Source organism: Cricetulus griseus, chromosome X (genome assembly GCF_003668045.3).
Source record: "Cricetulus griseus strain 17A/GY chromosome X, alternate assembly CriGri-PICRH-1.0, whole genome shotgun sequence".
NCBI lineage: Eukaryota > Metazoa > Chordata > Mammalia > Rodentia > Cricetidae > Cricetulus > Cricetulus griseus.
In genome coordinates this window covers 9,653,240-9,679,941 of record NC_048604.1, presented here as the reverse complement: position 1 = coordinate 9,679,941, position 26,702 = coordinate 9,653,240, and the positions used below count along the sequence as shown (strand labels likewise).

The window sequence follows — 26,702 nt, the reverse complement described above, 5'->3', positions numbered from 1 at the left end:
CTTCTTTATGATACACATAATGAAGTCTATGAAAAAAAAACTTGACAAGTTCAAAGGGGTATTGGTGGACATGGATGTAATTTTAATTAAATGCCTCCATTTGATTCTCTTTAAGTCTTTCCTTATGTATACATTGGTTTGGTTCTTAATCATGATGGTTTTATCCAGTTCCCAATACACATTTCTGTGTAACTGTTTAGTTATATACTGAAAATAAGGCTTAGTGAATTTTCATGATGAGAATTGATGCAGCAGCATTTCAGCAGCTGTACCAAATATGAGAAAAATGAATATTTCCTGAAGTTCTGAGTGTGAGGAGAAAATAATACCCATTTTTGTGGCAACCCATTGGCAACCTTACCCACATGTCAGCAATAATAATCTTCCGTAGTTAGAGTAGGGTTCTTTTGTGAAAATTGTTTAGATTCTGGTTTACAACCTAAAACTACATTGCAAGAAAATCCCAAACACAAGAATCTTTTTGCAGAAGTTGACTTTTGTGCTGATAAGCGTGTCTTCTTAAAATTATATTTTATGCCATCAAGACTTACTGCACTAAATTTTTCAGATTTCTAGGCCTTACAGGAGAAAACTGGTAATGCAAATGTGAGTATTTTCTCTACAAATAAGTGTGGCTCTCCAGAGTAGAGAATGGTTTTCACTTAAATAATTGTATTGAATAACACTATAAGTCATTCCTGTAGGCTGGAGGATAACTGATGAACAAAAAAAAAGATTCAATGTGGGCAATACACAAAACCGAAATGCTTTTGAGTATCATAATCTTGTGCTGGTCAGTACATGATTGGCCCCAGAACCCTGTAGTTGTCTGTGTATTGCCACTAGAAAAAGTCTTCTGAAGCTACTCTGTGCCATAGATAGTGCTAGCTGTTCATAACAGCAGAAAAGAATAATCTCCAGCAGGGAGGACTTGGCAAAGATGGCATATCCTGCTATGGAGCAAAGGGATCCATGGCAGATACATGATTTCCTGGGGCTTTATGCAGGAAATGGCTTCTGAAATAGGTACTTGATATTTTTTTACTGAAGCAAAATTTCTGAAAACAAACCAGAAGATCTAACAACATTTTACCTCAACATTGGAACGTGAAAACTTTTAATAATCTATTTTTCCCCAAAAAATGTCTAAGTATGATATGTATGTTTTATCTACTACTTCTATTAAACAAAAATATTTCTTGTCGTTATTTAACCAACAATGTCAAATCAGAAGGCTCCAGCAATAAACCATAACACAATTCAACCAAATAATATCATTCAAGGAATGCGTTTTGACCAGTTTACCCAAAAAAATATTTATGAGGCTGTATGGGCACTGCATTGATTTCATATAATTTTAAAAGAATAAATTATAGGTAAAGTATGGGAAATGAGTTTAATATTTTATATAATTTTTACCATGGAGACCTTTTCAGCAATTAGGTTTTGAGCTCTGATAAGTATTTGTTTCTGTGAATACTCCTTTAATCTATTATCCTATCTATTATCCTACCTAATCTCTAGTCACCAGTTTCAACTAAATGCTCCTTCTTTTAAAGTAGTTTTCATGTTCTAATAATTACTAATCACAAGTCTCACTATGGGAGTCCTTATATGTATATAGATGGTTCTAGATATGTAGTCTCTACATGCTTCTCTGAGCATGTTTATATAAATATAGTTTGGTGCAGGCTTGTTTTGCACCATGACTGATATTCTGGAAATAGCACATTGTATTCATTTAGGAAGCACACAAATGATGTGACAATTGAGAAATTCAACCAAGGTAGAAAATAAAAAATCAAATCACTGGACAGTTATGTGACAGAAATCCAGGGAAGTTACAGGGCATAAGCTCAGTCCAATTTCCACTACATACTACACACTGTTTATGCTCAAATTTAACATGAAATCAAGGTTCTCACTCAGGATGAAGTTATCATTGGGGATGAAATAACTATCATTTACAAGCTTTAATTGAGGCAGGAACATTTCAATATTTAATGAGCAGATGTACATATTTGTGTATCATTCAATGTTTCTGTGTATTACTTTCTGTGTGCATGTGTATATGTACAGATATAACTTCCCTACTTAAGTAAACTGATAGGATAACTATATCAAGTAAATAGCAAATTATTTGAACTTCTCTTTGTACTTGAGTTTTGCTAATATCAGACTAATAAAAACACGAATGGCTACACATATGGCCTATAAGAAAAGACTTTTATTCATGAAAACAGCATTAAAGTTACTCCATACCAACTCCAGAATTTTAGCACAATGATTCAGTTTACATAAAACAATGATGGAAATATACATTGCAATTCCTTAGTAGGGAGGACAATTCTCAATGTGACTGTTAATCATTTCCATAATTAATATCCATTGCATAACAGTATCTGACATGATCTACTGTTTGTGAGTTGCCAAGTGAGAGAAATATATTGTCCAGTATTGTAAAGCACTGCCTTGTCTCTCTACAAGCAATTTAAATTTAAAGTTAGATATTTATTCATTACATACTCTCATTAGCTCTCTAAGGACTTCCCTCTTGGATTTTTAAAGCAATTTGTGTTTATGAGCAGACAATGTCTACAAAAGTAAACTCTAGTGGAAGATTGACTTGCTATCTCTTGGTTCTGGGTTCTATTGTCAATCTAACTTGTAATTGCCAAGCAGTGTGAAGTTCAAATCTTTTATATTCCCAGTGTCATATTTTCTGGACCCAAAGTATTCAATTGCCTCAGAGCTTCAATGCATTTCCCCTGTGTAGATATAAGAACAACAAATTATAAAGCTTTACAAACTTTTAGAATATCATAGTATTTCATGTAGGAGATAGTAGAACAACTTTCTTTAATTTTTCTTCTGCAATGCCATCCTATAAATCACTGGAAACTAAATAAAATAAGGAAAATGATACAATAAAATTAAATTAAATGTACACTACAGGCAGTTTTTATAAAAAAAAACAAATAAGTTATTCAGGTTCATTTGACCTCCCATTAGGTTTTAATTTAACAAAACATAAATCCCCTAGAAATCTGCAATTGAGAGACAGTAATTGTGACTTACACTTGTAACTATACCTAGTAAGGGACACCACCAATAGATTAGTTCAGTTAATCTGACTTGTACTAATTGTAACTTGTACTAATTGTAACTAATTGAATGAACACTGAACATGAGTATGGCCCTTGATTTTAGGCCACTTGTCTACATGATAGAGTGGCTGATAACAACTGCCTTGTGCTTGCTATCTATGTTGTGCCAACATTAAGCACAATTTATGTATAGTTGTAAAGCCACAGAAATCTTAATTTATAAATCTGTGCACTTCCTTTGCTTCAGTTAGCTTATGGATACATGATTTCAAACCACTTGATGGGAAGTGCAGCTTTTTGAATATTTTCTGCTCTCAATATAACTATAATGCAAGTGGTTCATTTTTCTCAACCACAGAAAATACATCAAGTGGTTGACTGATATTTTTATTACTTTGTAGAAAGCTAACTTAAAAATAGTCATTTATCACATTAAGTGTAAGCAACTTGAAATTCATCAAGCTTGAAATGGAATGCAGATGTTCTGAAGCTTCTGTAAAATTATTTGAGTTAATAGTTCAGATCGAATACTAATATTTTCCTATTTGAATTTATGGATTCTAAATGTTGAAAATGGAAATGGATAAAAGTATGTTGATTTTGACACTGTCTGACAACTGTTCTCTAAGAGAATGCCAGTATAAAGGAATACGGATTGCAACTGAGTTTGTAAGGAAAACATATTTCAACAGAGGCTTAGCAATTACGTTTAGTGTAAACAGTATTATAAAGCTATATATATTACCCTCAAATTTGAGTGATATAATCAGTTTGGTTACTGTTTTACTTTTTCTGAAAAACAATGAAAAGATAAATATATTTAACAAACAGTGGTTTCAGAAGTAACATACCAAACAATTTTATTAATGGTTCCAGAAAAATGGTATTTAATAAAATCTAATATCTTGGTGTAATTCAAAGCAAACAAAATTCATTAGAATTGTTATTTGCTATGATTTACATTAGATTTTATAGCATTATTTGTTATTTATTAATTAATCTAAAATAGAAATAATCAAACCAGGGTAAAAACAATATAATACATATTCTCTATTTTATTTCAAAATAGTAACTATAAATACATTCTTAATATATTTTCTCCCTAACTCTTTGGATGCAACGATGACAACAAAACTGTAAAAGAAAAGAAGAAAGATAAATGAAAACCTCACTGTGCTCATTTCATATATTATCCATGTAAGTCATGCAAATGATATTATAGATTAATATTATCGCCATAACTTTCTGGATTGACTTTGATATTTCTGAAATGCCTATGACATTACTCATAAAGCCATTCCCTTTAATACTAATGCATCCTTATGGCGTAGAAAACTAAATGTTTTTGAAAAGCAACAAATGGTAATGGTCTTTAATAACTTTCTAATTGATATATTTGTTCATAATCTTATTTAGAATGGAAAACTAAGTATAAGATATAAATTGCCTCATATATTTGAATCACTGTACTTTAATAGCTGCTTTCTCATAAAATTACACAAAGATTTACTTTTAAAGAATTGAATCATTTTTATTGATTTCATAAAAAAATAATTTAAAACTTGATTTATATTACACGGACACAATATATTATCTCACCCTTTCACTGATTTCGTAAGATCTAGTTTTCTCTGCAAGTGTTCTAACATAGTCCATACACAAGAATATAATGCCAAGAAGGCCATGATGTGTCATATCACACTAGAGATAATCACTTCTTGGCTTTTTAATATTTGAATCAAAGTCTACTAAAAAATGTTTTACCATGTATATATCGTATCTCAAGGGGTTAAACTAACGTCAAGATTATAGCTGAAGCCAAAAAATGCAGATACAGTATTTAAACTGCTCTTGTACTCAACTCAGAATTTATACCTAACTACAGTATCATAAAAGATACAAGAAGAACTAATGAAAGACAGGTGCAAAATAGCATACACTGTATAATGTAGGCACAATGACTTTAGTTAAGGAAAGATTATTAGCCTTAACCAAGAATTTGTTACTTCCATTTACAATTAGAACCACCAAATAAGCACATAAAGTTAAATTACTTTTTTCTTAAAAATGTTTGAGCATTTATAGCTTTCAGCACTAAAGTGTGAGTAGCCAGTATACTACAGCAAGCTTTGAGATGGTGGCAGGTACTCTTGCCGCTGACAATTTTTGGAGAAACCTCAAAACATCTTCCAAACATCACCACACTGAATAAAAAGACATCATCCCAACAACCTATTAGCCCCAGCTTATGCATGGAGCTTTCTGGTTCCTCCTGTAAGTGTCCATTTAAGATTTCTGAATCCACACTTTAATAATGGGATAAACAAAAACACTTTGTTGTAAGCCTTTGCATCTTTATCCTGTCAGTGTGCATTAGGAGCCCTTTAATCCATGGATGCATGCATGCATGGTAATGGCATATTAAATGTCCTTATGAAACTGCAGATGAAAATTAGCATTTGAACACACTTCTTTTCTTTCAAGATTAGAAAGCAATTATTTGTTTGGATGTATTTATATTCATATAAAGTTTCCACAGACATTGTCATGGACCAGAAAATTACACATTAAAGTTTTAAGAGCACCAGCACATACATAGGGAGATTTTATTTGCTATCTAAAAAAATCTCCAAATCTATCTATCTATCTATTTATCTATCTCTATATATATGAATATATACCCAAACACACATGCTTGCACACACACTCACATACACACACATATATACACACTCCTGTAATAATGTCAAATTTTCCTTTAAAAATTTGGAACAAACACATAAAATATTGAAATTAGTATTTAATAAAGGGATTGCTGTTACAACTTTAACTGTAATATCCTTTTGAAAGCTGCAACAAAATATCTGCTACTTGAAATTCATGAAGAATGTCTATTTGCCTTATTGGCTACTTTACTTAATAATACAGTAATTCATCACACCAACACACACACACACACACACACACACACACATACACACAAACACACACACACACACACACACACACACACACACACACACACACACACACAGCTGGCCAAGAAGGCAATGAGTTTCTGAATATTGATTTGCTAATCAGAGATCCTAAATATCTTCAGATCTCAACCCATTATCAAATACTTCATTCATTTGACCAATTTTGATTGAGAACTTAACAGCATACACAAACACAGGGGCATATCAGTTGTGGTTGTAGATCATGAATTCATCTTAGACCACTGAAAGCATTTTACACTATGGCTTTGATAGCCAAAATTACCATGATGTTTACAGTTCTACTAGATTATCTGATAGTAGTCAGAATGATGAAGAACAGGATACTGATGCATACATGATACTATTAACCTTAGTCATTAATTTGTTAAATATTGTAATTAAAACTATTTGAATTAAGCTCATAGAATCCTGAAAAGCAAGACAATTGATGGCAAATAACAACTGGCCCAGACACAATACTATAAAACTAAGGAACCTATTTTAAAATGCACAGTTGGTAACAAATCTGAATAATACGCTAAATTCACAAGAATAGTACGGATTTTTTTTTTAATTTTTGTGGGGCTTTTTTTGTATTTTTTTTCTGCTTTTAAATTGTACCTGATCACAGAGTTCAAAATATTTCTGTACACATTAGCTTCATTTTCACTTTAGTATTTTTTCTTTTCTAAATTTATACTTACTGATAAATTTGCTGTGATCAGGAAAATAAGTCAGGCATACTAAATACATATTAAGGAGTACATGTTTTCCTATTTAGTATACAAAGTACTTCATAAATATGAATTATGTTACAAAAATAGCTTTGGGTGCGCTCACACGGTAAGCACTTTGCTAATTTGGGACAACCTTTAAGGATTGTGGGTATTTGACACAACTGAGAACAAAGTCTAATTTAATTTGAGCCATGTTTAATTCTGATAAACATATTTTTCTCTAGATCACCACAAATGCTATGTAACTCACATTGATTTTTTTTTCTCCTTTAGATTTTTATGTATAGACAGGTAATACTTAAAGTGTTCAAATTTATTTTATAGTTATGTAATGCATGATATATTTTAAACAAGTATTTGCACAATTTAACATTATAAATCCAGTGGTTTCAAGATGCAGGCCATAAATTTTACCAATTTACAAATACTATCAAATGTTCTCTCTTTGCATGCTTATTTGTTTTTTACACTTTTCCGATAATCTTTACACAGAGTTGTTACAATGCCACAAATCAAAAGGGTTATTCCAGTTTCACCAACTTAATCTACGTGCAAGATGAAGGACCCAGCTGAGTTACAAACACTGGTACCAGTTTTCTTGAATTTGCTTTACAAATTCACAAAGAGACGAAGGTTTTGTATCAGAGTACAAAACTGATTTGCCTCTTGAGGTTAAATTCAGTATATTTTGTTTATAAAGCATCCCTTTGGCAATAGAGTTTTCAGTATCCCCACAGGACTCCACAGTATAGGTTTTATGTAGTAAAATCTATTAAGGAAATTCTCTTCTACTCGACACATCTTTACGGCTACAGTTAATGAAATACCCTTGGAAACACCTGTCTCTATGCCTAATGATAATATCGTATTTGGAAGTTAGAAGTCAACAAAAGGCACTTTCATCATTAAATAATGTCCTCTGGATGAAGTCAGATTGCATGACCTATATCTTGTTCAAAGCTGTTTGCTCCTCAAGGACCTGTAGGTAGTCAGGAGAACTCTGAAGTTTTGCCTTCAGTTCAAAATACTCACTCTTCCTTTGTTCCACGACAATTTTACTATGGTTCCCACCTATCAGTGACTTCTTGTTTTTTTTATCTTGTTGTTTTTCTGGATAGCGAATTTCAAAACCACTGACACCGATGCTGTTATACTCCTTTTTGCTTTCAAGAAAATTCTGAAGAAACACATTGGAATCTCTGCTAGGGAACAGTTCATCCAGCTCATCGATTGTGCTGAGTCTCTTCCTGGTATCTCCATGCAGTAAGTCTTTGTCTTTGTCAGCAGCATTTCTCAACGTGACCTTCTGTCCCGGAGGGTCTGAAAACATGAACGAACTTTCAGAGTCTTTCAGGCCACAGCTGTGACTCTTGCTCATCTGTTCTATGGTTTGAGGAATGAATGCTTCTGTGCTCAGTCCATCTTTTTTATTGGTCTTGTGGTCATGCTTCCTTAGTTGCAGCTGCATGGAGCCACACTCAGCGTTCCCCAGTCCTTCATGCTTCACTGTGGGTTTCTTGTTGCGCCTCAGCACAAAAACAAGAAGGCAAAAGGCAACAAAGACCGTCAAAATGAGGACCACCAAGATACTTAAGATTAAAATAGACAGAGGCACTGGGCCCCCAGGAGGACTTCTAATGGGACCCAATGGAGTGGTGAATGTAATTGCAGGTGCAGGGCTTGTGAAAAGTGCAGATGGCTTGTTTAAAAGTTTAGGACATAATATTTCATTTTTGAGGGACTTCAGTTCAATGTTGGCAAACTGAACAGGAGTCTCACATTTCAATTCTTTCACAACAATTCCATCGTTTAACTTCTCCAGCCACAGCTTCAAAGCTACCAAGTCACAAGTGCAGTCCCAAGGGTTGCCCTCCAAATCAATTTGTGTAAGAGACTGCAACTGATCGAGGACTCCGCTGACAGGTAGGTACATGAATTTGTTATTCCTCAGGTTCAGTCTAGCAAGAGGTGCTCCAGAAAAAATGTAAACTGGCAGGCTCTTTAAGAGATTGTTATTCAAATACAGTAGCTGCAAATTGGGCATGGAGTCAAAGGTGCCCGCTAAGATTTCCTTAATCAAATTGTATTCCAAATACAGATACTGCAGGTTATGAAGGCCTGAAAATATTTCAGGGTACAGCCTTTCGATCTGATTGCCATTGAGATAAAGCCTGCGTAGATTGGTAAGATTGTGGAATACTTCTCCTTTGATTACCGTAATCTGATTGCTGCCTAAATGGAGCAAATCCAGTCCTTCAAACTCAGTAAAGTCTGAAATGTCCACATCTTTGATGTTATTGCCATTGACATGCAACTTCTTGGCATTTAAAGGTTTCGGGATCAGTTCAGACATGGACTGTATATTTTTCTCTTGGCAATTCACACTCAGTCCCAAATCAGAAGGATGTGTTTTGCAAAAGCAAGGTGCCGGGCAAGGTGTAAGAGGAGGCACTCTTGTTTGGTAGGACACAATCTGACTGAGATTTCGGTTGGAGAGGGCTTTGCCTGCCACTATTCCAGATATTTTGGAAGGATTTGTTGTTTTGGGTGGTTTGGTCACTAATCTGTGCAAGGTTGTTTGAGTAGTGTGACCATTGGGAGTGGTGTAGCCATTTTCCAGTTGAGATGGAGGCAGAATGCGAACGTCAAAATCACTCCCTGTGCCCATGGGACACAGTTCTTGCTTGTTGGTTTCCTTTAAAAGCCTTCCATATAAGTCACTGGGAGTTTCACAGATAGCTTCTCCTATGTAAATGTTATATGGCATATTCTCCAACCAAGCTTTTAGAGGCAATAAATCGCAGCTACAGTTCCAAGGGTTATCTTCCAGCTGCAATTCAACCACCCGGCCAATGTGTTCCAGAACTCCAATGTAGGGGAGTTTCTGGATTCTGTTTCCTCGTATATCCAGATGGGTTAAAGATGCGAATCGAAAAATATTATCAGGAAGGAATGAAATCAGATTGTCATTAAGAATGAGAACTTTAAGTTTGTGGAGCTTATTGAAGGCTCCTCGTTCAATATACTTGATTAAATTGTAGTCAGCCTGGAGATACTCCAAGTTCTCGATGCCAAGGAAAGTGTCAGCTCGGAGAATCTTTAATTCATTGTTGTTCAAGTGCAACTGCTTTAATGCACTGAGCCCGAGAAAGGCTCCTCCCTCAATGTTCTGCAGTTTATTATTTCCCAGATGCAGAGATACTGCATGTGAAAAATTCACGAATGTATTTGGATAGAGGATATTTAAGAAATTGTTTTGGAAATTGAGGTGATAAAAATTAGACCACGGTGGTTTCAATTGGTTTGGTCTGTAGACTGAAACCTTCTCACAGTTGACATAGAGTACATTCTCTACTGACACGCAGGAGCACACATTGCAAATTTCCACTGATATGTCAGAATCTGCATTTGTTGAAGAAACCAGGGCTGACACAATCAGAAAGAGCCAAAGAAACATCTTCTTGCAATCAGCAAACAACTCTATGCTTCTGAATAAAGAGAAATAATCTAAAAAATAAAAAGAAAACAGTTTTTCAATGTTCACTCTTTGAAAAAGACATATCTGTGCTTAAATCATCTCATTGTGAATATATGGGTACAGTCTCTAGCATTGTACTTTTTAAGGCAGCCAGATTTGCACTCCACTGAACAATAATAACCACAAAAATGTCACATTCTTTATATCTATAATTTGTACAAAATGCACATGTGTAGACTAAACAACAAACAGTAAGGTAAGAAAGGAGATTTCAAATCACACATACAACTTAATAGTTTCAATTTTTAACTTAAACCACCAAACTTTGCCATTAAGACTGCTGTTTGAACTAAAATGCACATACCTATCACATCATTTAATTCATGTCCTCTACAACGCAAACATACCACAATTGGTGGAAATCTATTCTCTTAGCTTCTGCTAGATCCAGAGGCTGTATACAGACTGTAATTGAACTCATCAGCCGAGGATGGCAGTGGGAGGACTGGGTTCCTTTAAAGAAGACAGTTAAAAGAGCTACATGGAATGTGCCCTGAAAAGAAATTCGCCTGAGCTTTGACACTTAGGTAAGCACGTTGCCATGAGTCAGTTTGCTCCTGTAATCTGTTTTCAAAAGCACCAGTGATCCTATGGGGCTCTAGAAAACTGTCAGAATAATAAACAACACCTACTTTGCTGTCAGTCATTTCCCAAATGGGGTTAAAAAGCTTTTTGTCTTTGGGTCCCTGGAAGCAGAAAAGGGACCTGCTTATTCTTGCACTGCTCAGCTGATTTCCTGGCAGTATTTCCACCCACCAGAAACGGTTTTTCTGCCTGTCTGGCCTTCTCTTGTTCTTCATTTGTCAGTTGGAACCCAGTCCCCACTGACCCCTGGGTTTAAATGCATATCACCTTCACTTTGGCCACAGCCTGTCACTGCTGAGAAAGAGGAGTCCACATGCTACAGTCCTGGAGCAGCTTTATCTGCAAGCAGACACATTCAATTCTAGGTATTTCAGTTCTACATAAAGCCTTCAGTTCCCAAAACACCCTCCCTAAAAGAGAACCCCATGCCCCTGCCTGTAAACAAATGAAGAATTACTTATTGGAAGAGTTTAATGGCTCAAAAATTAACCCTTTGAAGCCAACCACTTAAAAACCTGTGCATCTGTGTGCACACGTGAACACACACACAGACACCCCCCCACACATACACACACACATACGGTGTGTGTGGGGGAGACAATATTTTGCCTCATGGAAAGGAATTAATGGAACACAAACAGTATGCATTTTACTGATGCAATTTTAGCCTTGTGAATCTTTCCAGTAGTGAATGGGAGGAAGCTGGATGCAATTTTCATATGGTCACCACTGAACATTAATTAAATAAATAAAATACTCAGAAACACAATGAGAAATTGAAATGGTGCATGGAAAAAAATGTGTCATACAGAAACTCTTTTTTTCCCTTTCTTTCCTCACAAGGAATCAGCTAGTGGTAAACCAAATGTGTCTCAAGGTAGAAAATCCATTAGCCAAGACCCAGGAAGGTTTGCATTTTAAGCATTTTGGTTCAGAATATAGCCAGCATCACTGAGATGCTAGTTGGCTGCCATATATGTGGGCATTTCCCACTTCCCCTATTCACTGTTATAGCATGACTGTCATTGCAAAAAAAAAAAAAAGTCATAATTTTTAAGCATGACATCACCCAAAACAACTTCAATTGTAAAATCAAAATTTCACTTGGTCTTTTTTGCCTTGTGTTGATGTAGCTTTCAACAGCTATTTTGGTTCAGTTGAGTCATTTCTTGCTCCTAACCACCCCCACCCAAAAACAAAGAAATCAAAATGCAACCAAACTAAAAACAAACAAAACAAAAAGCAAGAAAAAACAAGACAAAATTCAAATAATCAGAATTCAGCACAAAAACAAGTAGGAGCACAACAGATGTGAAAATTCATGAAGAGCTGCCCTCTTGTTAGTAATTTCTACTTTAAGTAGCAAAGGGGGTGGGGGAGGCGCAAGGACGAGCTAGGAAGTTCCCAAATGCAGTTCCAGAGAAACAGAGGAAGCAAAAGCCACTGGAGCAAACAAGCAAGGCAGAGGGAGAGTCAGCCCACCAAGGAGAGGCAAACAGACACCGAAAGGGCAATAGATATTGAGAGCTTGAGGACTGTGAAAAACAAGGTTAGAAAAAAAAAGTAACTATAGGAAAAAGAGATACCACTAACGTATTCTAAAAATCGTGACAACATCAAAAATAAAAACCGAGAGAAAAAAAAAAAAAACAACCTTATAAAGTATGGTTTGGGAACCCCAAACCACCACTCAGGCTTCCAAGAGGGTCGGATTTGCCTTTCCTTGGTTTCCATCTCTTGGTGGTGCCTAGCAAGACATTCAGCTCCCAAGGCTGCCCAAGACTGCACAAACCTTGCCCTACCATTAACCCAGCATCCACCAGAGTGCCGCTCCTAGCGCTCCATGCCCAAGCACAAAAAGCGAGCCTGCAGAGTGCAAACCACTGCCAAAAGGGTCCGCAAGTCGACGAGGCACCACAACAGAAGACATGGAAAACCTTAGCTGCCCCCTCCCTGAGGGCCGAGGTGGGGGTGGGGTGGGGGTGAACAGTGGAGAGATCCGCTGTTATTGCCCCCTGAGCGCTTTCTCGAGCTGGAGACTACGCGGTTGGAGGGGCCCTTGGCGCTTACCGCAATGTTTTGCCGCATCCCCGTGCCCAGAGCCGGCACGCAGCCCCCTCCTGGGTACCCGGCCCGAGCAGCAGCCTTGCAGGCTGGCGGGGGCGGGGGCGGGGTACTGTGCACGATGTCGCGGGGGCCTTCAATCCCGCTGCGCACACATTTCTCCGCGCGCTCCCGTCCCACAAGGGATAGCTGCTGGAGTTTTCTTCGGCCTCTCTAGATCCGAACGTACAGTGGGGTGAGCAATAGGAAAAAAATGACTAGTTCAGGCCTTGAGTGGGTATAGCACTGGGGTATCAAAGACCCATTCGCTACAGTCAGAGTGACTCCATAGTTCTGTTGCCTAGAGCTGTGGCCCAGGCATAGCCTCCCACCCCCACCTGCCCAGGCCAGCTATAGGATCCTGTTCACCCAGGCAGAAATCAGCTCAACATTTAGGAACCTTGCAAAGTGTCGCTGCTAACGTTCGCCCGGCTTTGTTGGGCTCTCAGAGTTTCCCACAGGCTCTTCCACCCATATTGCATATCTTGCTGAGTGCCAGCAGTCTCCGAGCAGTTGGCCGGTCACCGCCTGAAACCCCACATTCAAGTCCACACACAGTGCCTGAGAGTAGGGCACAGAACACAAAGCCGAGCCCAGCGCAGCAGCCCCGAGAGCTCACGGTGCCACAGACCAGGACACTTTCCCTGATGCCCAAGCTGCCCCAGGGACAGGGATGTTAAGGACACCCGGATTCTTTCGGTCCTCGAGGACAAGAGATCACGCCTTAGAGAGGCAAGTGGGAGAAGTATAGTGTGTGTGTGTGTGTGTGTGTGTGTGTGTGTGTGTGTGTGTGTGTGTGTGTGAGTGTGTGTGTGTGTGTTGCGGTGGGGGTTAGCCAACATGTCCACTTCATCTACTCAACGGGTCCCAAACCAACAAGACTCCAACTAAAAATAATAAGCTACCTGCTTCCCTCCAAGCGCGCGCACATGCACTGTGCCAAGCCCAGCCGGGAAGGGGCAGCGCGCCTTTCCTTGCAGCTCGCGCAGCCTGGGCTTGCAATTCACCCACCTCTGGAGCCCCAAGTCCTGTAGAGGGCCCACCGCGTTCCGACTCACTCCTCAGTTTCCGCGATGGTCTCTACATTATCTGGGATGTAGCTTCTTGGCGCTCGCTCGCTGGTCAAACCCACCGAACAGCCAGCCTTTAGCAGGCAAGCAAGCGGGCAGCAGCGCGCGCGCGCACCCGGCCAGACACCGCGCGCGCACCCAGACCCTCGCACACAGGCTGCACCTTTACATATGCGCGCCGAATCCCCGCCCCCGCCCCCGCCCCCTGGCTCACAGGCAGCCCTCCCTCCGGACTCCCAACCACTTCTATCCCCTCTCATTCCTGAGCCCCTTGAGCCTCCCGCAGACACCCACACTTGAATCCTTTTCTACCCACACACTGGGAAAGACAAAATGCTTTCCTTCTGGCATCCACCTAATTTTTTTTTTCTGCCTAAAACACCCCCTAGGGAGGAGCGACCCTGATCCTCAGGCATTGGAACCCTAGTTCCCTAACAGGGTTGCACTAACCTCTGTCACCATAGCACATTTGCACACTCTAGTCCTTTCTCTTTCTCTAGCACTCTAACAAGGAAAGGGACGCGCGCGTGCACGCGCTCGCGAACACACACACACACAGACACACACACACACACACACACACACACACACACACACACACACACACAAACGCTGTTCCTCTGAGAGAGCAAGCAAGAACCCAGGGGAATAGAAAGAAATTTGGAAAGCCTTGACCGAGGACATGGGAGTAGGGGCTGGGACTGGGGACATAGGGTCTTCAAGTCTGCGTGGTGGAATTGCATATTTCCAGAGTAGAGGGGTGAGTTAACAACAATGACATTGAAATGCGCCAGTCGTTCTTGGCTTTTATATCATGGGTATGGTACCTTTGGCTAATTGTCACCAGGCAGAATGGGGCTTTGGGAATACTTCAGTAGCTGGCGATCCTGGATGGAACCTTTTTGGGACCGATTTCCTGGATCTAGCGGTATTCGCACTCCCCCTACCTGTCTGCATGTGAGGGGCCAGAAGCTTTAAGGCAAGAGTGTGAGGCTTTTAGCCCAAGTGAGCTTACTTAGCAGGGTTTGGAGGAGATGACTTAATTCTATGTATTTTAGAACTCCACAGACCTTCAGCTGAAAGGTGTTAAAGCGGGAATTAAGACGCTGAAGGTGGGCATAGGGGGATAATAGGGGAAAGAGAGCCGAGAGACAGGCAGAGATGCTGTGCTTGAAACTAAAAGGGGACAGAAAAAGAAACACACACCACAGCACACACACACACACACACACACACACACACACACACACACACACACACACACACACACACACACACACACACACACACACACACACACACACACACACACACACACACACACACACACACACACACACACACACACACACACACACACACACACACACACACACACACACACACACACACACACACACACACACACACACACACACACACACACACACACACACACACACACACACACACACACACACACACACACACACACACACACACACACACACACACACACACACACACACACACACACACACACACACACACACACACACACACACACAAAGGAAATAGGAGGGAAAAAAAACCCTCTTTGGCTACTGAGCATGCCCGGTTTCAAGCTCAAGTCCTATAACGGAGGCATTGTGTGCATTCCATTTCTCCGGGCTTTGGAGGTGACCAGGAGGGAACTTTGGTTGGGGGGTGGCTGGGGGTGGAGGGGGTGGATGATACATGATTTAGGCTGCACAGAGGGGACTATGAAGAGTAAAGAGGCAGGGATACACTAGGGAGATAGAAGAGGGAAAATGAATAAGAAGAGTGACTTCTTCAGTGCCTACTTGTCTATACTATACTAAGGAGACTTTAACATCTGACTATCAAAATCTAAAGCTTGCAGATCTCACCCCTGGATAATCTAAATCTCTTATATCCAAAGATTAATGTTTGCATAAGAAAGTAGGAATGTCCTGAGGAAGAGCTAATGTTCAAACTAGTTTCGTGCAGATTGATAATTTAGTTCAAAAAGCAAATGGACCTGGGGGAGGGCACAGAAGAGTTAGTTCTGCTATCTGCACACCTTTCAAATGCTTGATTTACAAACAAGAAATTTTCATTTTGCTTCCTTCCCTAACTGTTGCTTTGTAGGTGCTTGGCTAAGAAAAAAATGTCTCTCTTAACTGTTTACAGGGGGAAATGGCTTTAGGTAAATAGTTCCAAGTTATAAATGAGAAGCTACCCCCAGAATTTCTAACAACCTATTTTTGCCATAATTCCAGAAAGCCTTTCAGACCCACTTCTTTGAGATCAGTTCACTTATTCAAATGTCAGTGGCTCCAGCCACAATCCATCATGGCCAGTATCCAGAAACGCTTTTGATTAGAAAGGATAAATGCTTTAAGTTGAAACTAGCAACTGCTTTGAAATCAGTGTTATGCTGTATACCTGAATTCCTACAGTAAAAGGTTTAATGCCCCAAATTTTGGCAAACAAACAAATGTTGGGCAAAGGATTCATGATACTATTTTTCAATAATATCCTACCTCTTATATTGTCTATATAGTTATCCATTTCCGTTTTCGTTTTTTGTCATTTCAGGAAGTTGCCTTCAGTTTATATTCATGCAAATGAAAATGTTAGTTGAACACATGTTTAACAGAGATGCATTGCAGTATTTACATATTTAAATAGATGTGTGTATGTAGACTTATTTCATGACCCTATTTCTCCATGCAACATTCATAAAGAGCTCTTTTTTTTTTTTCGGTTTTTCTAGACAGGGTTTCTCTGTGTAGCTTTGGAGCCTATCCTGGCACTCGCTCTGGAGACCAGGCTGGCCTCGAACTTACAGAGATCCACCTGCCTCTGCCTCCCCAGTGCTGGGATTAAAGGTGTGGGCCACCAATGCCCGGCTCATAAAGAGCTCTTCCTCTATCCACATTCTACATTGCCTCGATTCTTTTATCCTCTTCTCTTTTGAAAACAACCTAGAGGCAGAAATTGAGTGGGAAGCAATGGTAAATTTGTCATATTCATCGTGAAACCTACTATAAAATAGTGTTGCTTAAAGAAACATCAAAGGATCAGGCCACAACAAGTGCACTGGTGAATCTTGTCTCAATGATGGAAATTCTGTTTCCTCCACAGAAAACAGCTGCACTATGTTGAGAAATTCCTCCAATGTGGTACATTTGAACAAAGCAGATCCTGCTAATTAAGAGCTCAAATTTGCATTACATATCATAATGCGATTTGGAACTAGTAACGGCTAACAAAGCGAGTTGGCATTTTATTTTAAATGAGAAGAATTCAGGAAGCTACCGTGCATTTTATCAGGGTAGGTGAATTGTTTGTCCTTTGCTATAAATGTTAAAAAGATTCAATAGTATGAACAATTTTTGTTTCAAGTACTGAGATATCTCAAAAGGCCAGAGTTGGACAGTAAATATCAGATTATTTAAATCCCCAAATTTATTCAACTTTTGAAACTGTTCTCAGGCTTAGCTATATTTAACTGCAATACAAATGGAAAGTTCTGTTTTATACAACTTTGTAAAGAAGTCTGAAAGTAAAAAGCATCTCAAACACTGATAAATTGCAATTAATATTACTAGTAAGCCTGGTGAGTGGTATTCAGCTCACTGAAATGAGTCCTTTAAAATAACATATTTTTCTACTTAAATACATTAAACATAACCATAAAATAGAACTAACATCTGTATTCTTTATGTTTCTTTTGGTTGAGAAGTAGTTTAAAATTGAGACTTGGTGTCCTAGATGTTCGTGTAGTATTCAGATAGAACAATAGCAAACTGAAAGAAATTTTAGTCTACAACAGAGTCTACTAAACTTATAAGTTTAGTCTACATATACATGTAAATGAGAAATGTTAAGTAAACTTTAGTATGATTGATGGTAATTTGAAAAATAGAGTTGGTGCCCTTTATAATGTACATGAATTCAAATATGCACTGTTTTTAAGCTACCTCCCCTTATTTCTCCAAATGTTGTAATGAACATAATCTTGTCTCTGCAGGAGCACTTTCCATAGTCTTGTGATTCTCAGATATGCTGTGCATCTCTCACTCAAGACAAGCAATTGACTATTTTGAGTTTCAAACAAGGTTTCAGTTATTAAACAACTGCAGGCCTACAGATTATAATGCCAAATCTTGGCCCTAGACAGTGTCCTAACACTTTTATTGCACTCCTCATTTCTTCTGGCTTGATCTTTATTACTATTTAGCCTTAATTTTGGTATGCAGGTACAATAAATTGTTAAAGTTAATATGGAATATTTATTATCTATCATCTGGTATTTTAACAATTAAGAATTTGGCATTCCTTGTGTCTTTAAGTGGAATAGGAAAAATTCTTTACTAGTTAATAATCTGGGAAGGGCTCTTTCATGATACAAAAAATTTTTACAATTGTTGGTTCATAAAACTAAATAAGTTGTTCTTCTCAAATTTCAGGTTTTCTCAAAATATTTAATTAGTTTTAAATGAATTTTTATTTATAAAGGTAAAATGATGCATCATGTAGAAAGCTTCTTTGACAATTGAATCTACTTTTTACTCTTTGAAAAATCTTGTACTGATTATTCATAAAAATTTTATGTAATCTAGGTGGTGAAAGAAAGCCTTCAGTCATAATTTAATGGTATAATGGTACCTACTACTTAGTGAACACCTTTCCTTAGCCATTATTTAGTTAAAGGTATATGAGAATGATTAATTTTCTTTTAAAAATACATCAGGGAAGATCAGTAATTTGCTGAGGACACAGTAAATAAGTGATAGGATTTGAGTCCTTATTTTGGAGGCCTTTCTAATGCTGCAAAAGTCCTTTTCTGTAGAGGGATTTTGATACCTTATATTTGAAAATAGATTCGAGTGCGTGACAGATTTTCCTAAGGTAAATACTCAAGACATAATTGTTTTCACATATCAAAGTATCAATATTTAGCACAAGAATAAATCAGTGAAATTTATGAAAATCAGTTTGTATCAATTATATATGACAATGTCATAATCAAACTTATCTTTACTCTTTGCCAGTAGTGGGCTTGTGGTATGAATACTGCTTTTCTGGTTCTCATATCAAGGGGATCCTCAGTCTGCAATGATATCTCAGTTGTCCCTTTTTAGGGATAGTTGTTGCTTTTACTACTGCCAAGAGGAATTATGTAAAAGTGTAGTATTCATACCTTGCTTTATTCCAGACTGGTGATGTAACAACTAACTTGATGTTTTGTGTACTCCAGATTTTTTTTTTATAAAAGGGCTAATAACTTTTCTTACTTGAAAATTATGTAGTGAGTGGTTAACATATTAAAGTTGGAGTATTCCAATCAGTGATACAGTCATGGAACTTCATTTATAAGTTAGTATTTGTAGAAGAGAAATAAAGAAACATGCATTGTGTTGAAGGGTATTTCTAATTTTGTCTCATAATGAGTATTTGTTCACGTGAATCATTAGTATCACTTGCATTGTCTACAACATTTCTTGTTTTTTCAATGGATGCTAACAGGGAAGTATCAATGTTTTGTTTATTATTTTTTGTGTGCATTCTTTAACTTGGACAAATCTTATCTTTCTCACTGTGTATCAAAGATTATGGCCAAGAAACAAACTGAGCTACTCTCAACAACTCCAAAATAGTAAATATTGTGAAGTAAAAACACAAAGTCAGGCTGGAGAGATGGCTCAGAGGTTAAGAGCACTGACTGCTCTTCCAGAGGTACTGAGTTCAATTCCCAGCAACCACATGGTGGCTCATAACCATCCATTATGAGATGGTGTGCAGATATACATGGAAGCAGAATGTTGTATGTATAATTAATAAATAAAATCTTTTTTTAAAAAAACCCACAAAGTTAAGAGCTTAACAATCTTGTATGAGAATTACTCCCATGGGCTCTATAAGTTCCATAACACCAACTAAAGCTTTATCAGGGTGACAGTAACTTGTTGAGACTCTTTAGTTTTGCTATGATCAACGCTGTTTATGGAACAAGAGTGCTCTGCCTAGCCAGCAAAACATCATCATCAGTTTTTAAAAGGATTGAGGGTGATTTTTACCTTAATTCTTTTATGAGTATTATTTTTCCTTAGAAATATGAACTTATTCCTTTCTTTCAAATTTGATCCTGTTACTAACATACCCTCTTTCATTTTTGAAACTCTTTGGACATTTTTAATATTGAGTCAAAATCAAGGAGCATTGAAACAAAGCAGAAAATATAATAGAAAATATATGAGTTATAGTATGACTGTACCCCAATTACTATATCAAGAAAAGAATTTATATCTTTCTGATCTTCAAAGAATGAGTCAGAGGAAGACATAACATCTGTGTGAGCTAGTGTCAGATATCTTTGATTGACTCCTTTTTTCATCTCAAAATTGGAGCTTATAATTCCCCCACTCTGACTCAAATTGAATAATGTCCACCCACATAAGGTCGACATAAGAAAACTGTCCTCAATCCCATTCCAAGGGATTAGTATAGCAAAAATATGTCATCACAGAGAATTGCAGCTACTTTTAATGCATACAGCCTTCTTGTTAAATGAAAATTTAGGGCTTAAAAAACCATGAAGTTCTATTTTAACCACCCCAATCAAGTTTTAAATGCATACCAAGTAAATAGTCACTGTTTTGATTAAACCCAGTGATAAAGAACTCACTGAGAATCAGGGATCTCCAGTCATACTCCAGAATAATAATTATAGAAAATTTGAAATATTTGCCTTTGTAAATGAAAGGAATAAAGTTGGATCTATTAGAACCTAATGCATGTAAAATTTTCCCTCAAATAAATACCGACTGAAATTCTTACTTCCCTACTTGATAGGTCTATGATATTTAGGGCAGTTAACTTCTGTGTTTGAAATGCCTCATCTGTCAAATGGGAATGAGAAGATAATTCTCCCTGAATTTGATGAAGACTAACTAAACTATATTGGCCAAACACCTAATATCATACCCTTTCTAGAAAGCTATTTTTATTTCCTTTTATTCACAATGAGAATAAATTTTATATAAATAAAAGCAAAACTTACATGTTACACATTCATTTCCTATTTAAGTGTAAACATGACAAGTAGGCAATACTGGTGGGATTCATTGTGGAGCTTGTGTTCCCATATTTAAAATTATTTTGAAGGTAAACTTATTGTTTTTAGTTAAATCTATAAACTCTTACTGCTATCCTTTATTTAATTTTATATTTTCAGTGCATTAATTGTTGTTTTTAAAAAATAACAGCAATTTCACTGGAGGCATAAGTATTATAAACTCAATGAGTATTTTAAATATGTCTTGACAGATCATAGTGGAGACACTATTTCAAAAGCTCAAGACAATAAGCATTGCTAATATTTCAGAAAAATCCCTTGTCATGACACTAGAGAGATTATTAAAAAGGATCATTTTTAGAGTCTTATCACTAAATATCTTTAAATAAAACTAGGAACTGAGAAAGAAATGGAACAAAGTATTTATAATTTTATTGTTTAACATGCAAAATAGGTTAAAGTGATTTGTGAGCACTAATTTATTTTTTATCAGTAGCAACAATATGTTTTAGTAACTTAATAACTTAACTCATATTTTTCTGTCTCAGAACAGTATGTAATCAGAGTGACATATGCTGTTTTTAAAGAAAGAAAATCATACCTGACAAGATGTAATGCAGTCATACTTAAGATATCATTAATATGATAAATCTTATGCAAATTAACTAAATCTCAGTCATGCAATAAGTACTTAGACAGATATAATGTCTACTATACTTACTGTTAATTAATTATATTAAATATTCTTAGAACATTTATTGTTGGAAGTGTTGATCTCAATGGTTTTTATAAAACAGTCTTATAGTAAAATTATTCTAAGCTAAAATCTAAATAGATCAGGGGGTGACCTCTAGCTAGCACTTTATTTTTCCCACAGAGCTAAAGTTTTTGGGCATCCTACTTCCATTTATAACTGAAGCTATTTTATAAAATTTCATTTTTATTATCTTTATGGATGAAGGACTATTCAGCATGCCAAAACTATGAGATCCAAGTACTCAGGGCGATGAGAAAAAATATATAAATGAACGATACAGTGTTGACTCCTTTCGTCTGCCTGTTTCTCAAGAGATATGAGTTTCCTGAACCTTGACAGAAGAAGATTCTCCCTGATAGTCATTGTAATTTTCTCCTGGAAAATCTGTCCTATGTAACATATGATAGGGCAACCCTGTCTCTGGACTATAATTCTGGAAATCTGTTGCATTTTCCTTTCATATACCCCTGCTTGAGGACCAAATCTAAGTGTTGATTTAAACACAGGGAATATCAGACTTGTGCTTGCCTTTTTTTTTGTTGTTGTTGTTGTTCAGCTGAAAATCTCTTAGTGGTTACCCCAAAGATTTAAACTTGATATCAAATATACTAACAATAGTTATTTCCTTTGGGAAAAATATGCTTTTAAGAATTTACTATATTTTAGGAAACAGAAATTAGTAAAGAAAGCAATGTCTCATAAAAGAAATTGAATGTGATAAACATAAGGAAAATAGTATAAGGGAATTCTTCCGTGTGTAATTCCCATAGTGTCAATAGACCTACAAGATTTGATGGCCAATTGGAATTTGGTCAAAAGGTAAATTTACCTGAATCCATTTTTAGCTCACTATTGGAAATTATTATATAAGATGCCTCCAATTCATTAGAGATTATGCTTTTATCATTTATTAAGACTAGTGGCAAGAACAGACTAGCCTAGAGGGGAAGAATGGATAAAGGAGAAATAGATGACATTTCAGTACATTCATGCATTCAATTTATAAATTACACATAACTTTCAAGTAGGTGTCCTCATTCAAATTATTACCTATTTCAAGTAATTAACCTTTTGCTAAGCAAGCATTTTCCCTTCTTTCTCATTCACTGAACCCTCTGAACTAAATACAGCTGCACTCAGAGCTTTTCTAGAAAGAAAGTTTGTTTCTCAGGTTCTTAAGAAGTAAGTTACATCACATCATATGCACATACACTCCCCAAAATTATGAAAAATGAAATCATTACTGTTCATCTTTCCTATACTTACCCTATAGTCATGTTTGATCATTTCCCTTTAAAGGAATCAAATGAACACTTCAAACAAACTGGCATTATCCATGCACACTATCTTAAAAATAGAAATTTTCCTTTCAGTTTAGACCCAAAGGACTTTCAGATTTTCCAGAACAAAGATAATTTTGTCCAGGTAGCCTACATTCACATTTTTCCTCAACCAGAAATTTTAGGCCATTAAGTCTTCATTGAACACTTATGACCCATCAGGCTTTGGGTTGCAAGGCACAAAGAACTCCCTATCCTCTAAGATGTAGCATTTTAGCAATAATTCAATGGGATTGGAGTATAACAAACTATTATACAATAAATAAAATGCAAATGTCCTTGAACTTCTGAATGCTCCCCTTCAAACTTTATGAAAAAGCTTACTTTTATTAAGTGTTGTGAAACAGTAGAATAGAAGGCAATAATGGTAGGTGTCCATGGCACATATTCAAAGAAATTAAGAAAATCAGTACATTGCCTTCTGTCAAATGGTAAGGTCGGTAACTTGTATGTCCTTCTGGAGATGACACAGTCCAAAACTTTGATATTCCTCCAGAATACAGAGTCACAATTCACTATGTGCCAGGCATATTTGGAAAGGACACAGCAGGAAATGTTCTATAAAATTAGAAATCAAATCACTTGGAAAGGCCAGAAATGAAAACTACTCACATAAGCAAAAGACAGAAAATAAGACACCAAACAAATGGGATCTTATCAAATTCATTGTCCCTATATGGAAACTTCAGGGTGGTTGATATAAGAATTATCAAAATTGTACAGCTGTTGGGAACTTGGCTTGACAAGTGGAGCTAAGAATAACATACAAATGTCTCTCCCATTTAGCATTTATAATCATAAGGGCTTCTATTAATTAAGAACCTACAGTAATAAGAAAAATTAAGCTTAGTCTCAAAAAACATGAACAGCTGGAATTAGAAGCATGTGCAATTTCATATTATTGTATTTTCAATGATTCCCATATAGGTGCAACAGTATTTAAATAGGTCATTCAGAAAATATTTCAAGAATGAGAGAAATCCTACTCAAAGTATTTCGGCAAAATTGAAAAGTTAATTCATTTATGCCTTTGTCGTCATAGGTCAAAAGCCCACAGCTTCATTTATCTCCTTCTTTTAGCCTTGGGATTCCCACCTCCGCCTGATGGTTATTCTCATTGTTACTTATGCATGTCAAGACACTTTATATCTTCTTCCTTTGGTTTTTGTTCTGATTTTATCTAAGATGGAATTTTATTTGTGTATTTCTTCAGCCCACCTCAATAAACAATTTTTGTGTGGAATGTATGTTAGTTTAAGCAGTAATTTCATCAGAAGTTTGGTAGCCAGAAATTGACCTTCTTTTGATCAATTCCATTGCCTTACAACATAAACAAATCTCCACTCTGCCCACTTTGCATCACATACCTAAAATGAAGAGATAAAGGGAAAATAAACAAGCAAAAGCTACTCCAAAACATTTGGTGATTGGCTTCTTACACTGAAATCCTCTGTTGCTGTTCAAAATACATGAAGTTTGAATTTTCCTTAAATAAATTATTTGGAAAGGACAAAATCCCTGCTGTTCCTGATGTACTATTATTTGACTGATTTTCAGTTCATTAGTCATTCATCTGGATTGGTGCCTGTATATTTTCCAAAAGGCTTAATATGGAAGATTATTTCTTTGTTCATATTGAACCTTAGCTCAAAATTAAAATTTCTTTTCTGTAGTTAAGAAACATCACAGATATTTTCTTGTTGATACAAACCTCTTGAAGTCTATGTGATATCAAAACACTTTATAATATATAAATTGGACTAAACCTAACTTATTAGGTAGAAAGTAAAAGAAAAGCAAGAATACAAAGCAAAATTGAGAGACAAAATATAGATGCCTGGTTCTAAGTCTAAAGAAATTGTACATGATCCACAAGTGATAGAGGAGGATAAGCATTTTTTGTTTCTCTTCCAGCTCTGTGGCCTCTCTCAAGCCATTCCATTATCAAAAACAATCCGGGAGCTGGCTAGCAAAAAGCAATGGGCAAAGTCCAAGAACAAGCATCAGAAAGCAGTATATAGGGAGTATTTGCAGCTGAGAGACCAGAGCTAAATAACCAGTATGGCCTGCTTTTTGACTACTTAGTGCCCTTGTCCATCATCCCATACATATCTAATATGTTTTCCAAATGAAGATGTCCTCCTCCATCATCAACAAAAACACTGACAATTATGATGTCAATCTTTAGCAAATATTAAATACCTGCTGCATTTTTGAGCAACATTTTATGAGCAGTTGACTAAATTATAAAGTTAGGTGCCAGCAAAAACTCACATAAAATAAGACTGAATGGAGAGAAGGAAAACAAAAATTAAAACCCTACCTCTGTCTATGCAACACACACACACACACACACACACACACACACACACACACACACACACACATCACTTCTATATATATGATTTTAGTAAGTTAGTTATTAACACATACACAAATGCCAAACAAGACAAGGCAGGAAATAAACTTAGCTTCCATCATCTTTTATTTTTTGAAGCTTTTAGGAGTACTTATAATTATCTTCTTCCATAAACCCTTCAGTGGGCACTTTATTCTAAGCCAGGACACAATATTAACTGGTATTTCCCTGTTACAGTAACAGTGTGAAGGCTCTCAACATTCAGTCATCATTTTTCAATTGGCTACTGGAAATTTTTTTTTTTATTTTATTTTTTTTTTCGAGACACAGTTTTTCTGTGTAGCTTTGGAGCCTATCCTGGCACTCACTCTGGAGACCAGGCTGGCCTCGAACTCACAGAGATCCACCTGCCTCTGCCTCCTGAGTGCTGGGATTAAAGGCGTGCACCACCAATGCCCTGCGGCTACTGGAAGTTTAACATCAAGTCTTGCATGGACTAGGCAAGAGACCTCAGCCTTTCTCTCTCTTTCTGAAATCACTTTTATGTTTATCCTTTTTCACAGTCACTGAAGTGCTGAAAGACAACATGGATGATGCCAACTTTCCAGATGTATTTGCTCATTATAGAAATTGGATATAACATAGAAAGAAGTTCAGGACATAGATATATACTGTACTGGACAATTGGAGGAAATGTGGAGATAACTAATGTATTTATTTTATTGGATTTTGTTAAACTAAAATTCAAAGCAGTTATAGTCATTTCTAAGATTTCTTTTCTATTTCATTTTCAACAGTGAAAAACTAAAGCTATATCTAGTTGATTGCAATAGGTACCTATTAATATTCAATAATGGACATATTTCAGGGAGTTATACTGGACCCTTACCAGTTTAATACTTTTGGTCCACAGAATTACTGTGACTCTTTCATATTTGTCCCTTTCACTGGCTTCACATATTACCCACATTTCACCATCGTTATCACTTTATCTTAGCCCCCAAATGTTCTCTTTACTATGGAATGTTCATTAGAAAGAACTGAAATGACTTTTCCATATAA

The 26,702-nt window shown here is 36.8% G+C and overlaps 1 protein-coding gene across 1 annotated transcript; it reads right to left on the bottom strand.

The window, feature by feature from the left end:
• Window positions 1-6,109: 6,109 nt before the first annotated feature.
• LOC113837778 (SLIT and NTRK-like protein 4) lies at window positions 6,110-10,338 on the bottom strand. The gene has a single exon (XM_027433358.2). The coding sequence runs from the start codon at window positions 10,277-10,279 to the stop codon at window positions 7,766-7,768; it is 2,514 nt and encodes an 837-aa protein (XP_027289159.1). The 5' UTR covers window positions 10,280-10,338; the 3' UTR covers window positions 6,110-7,765.
• Between the last annotated feature and the right edge of the window lie 16,364 nt (window positions 10,339-26,702).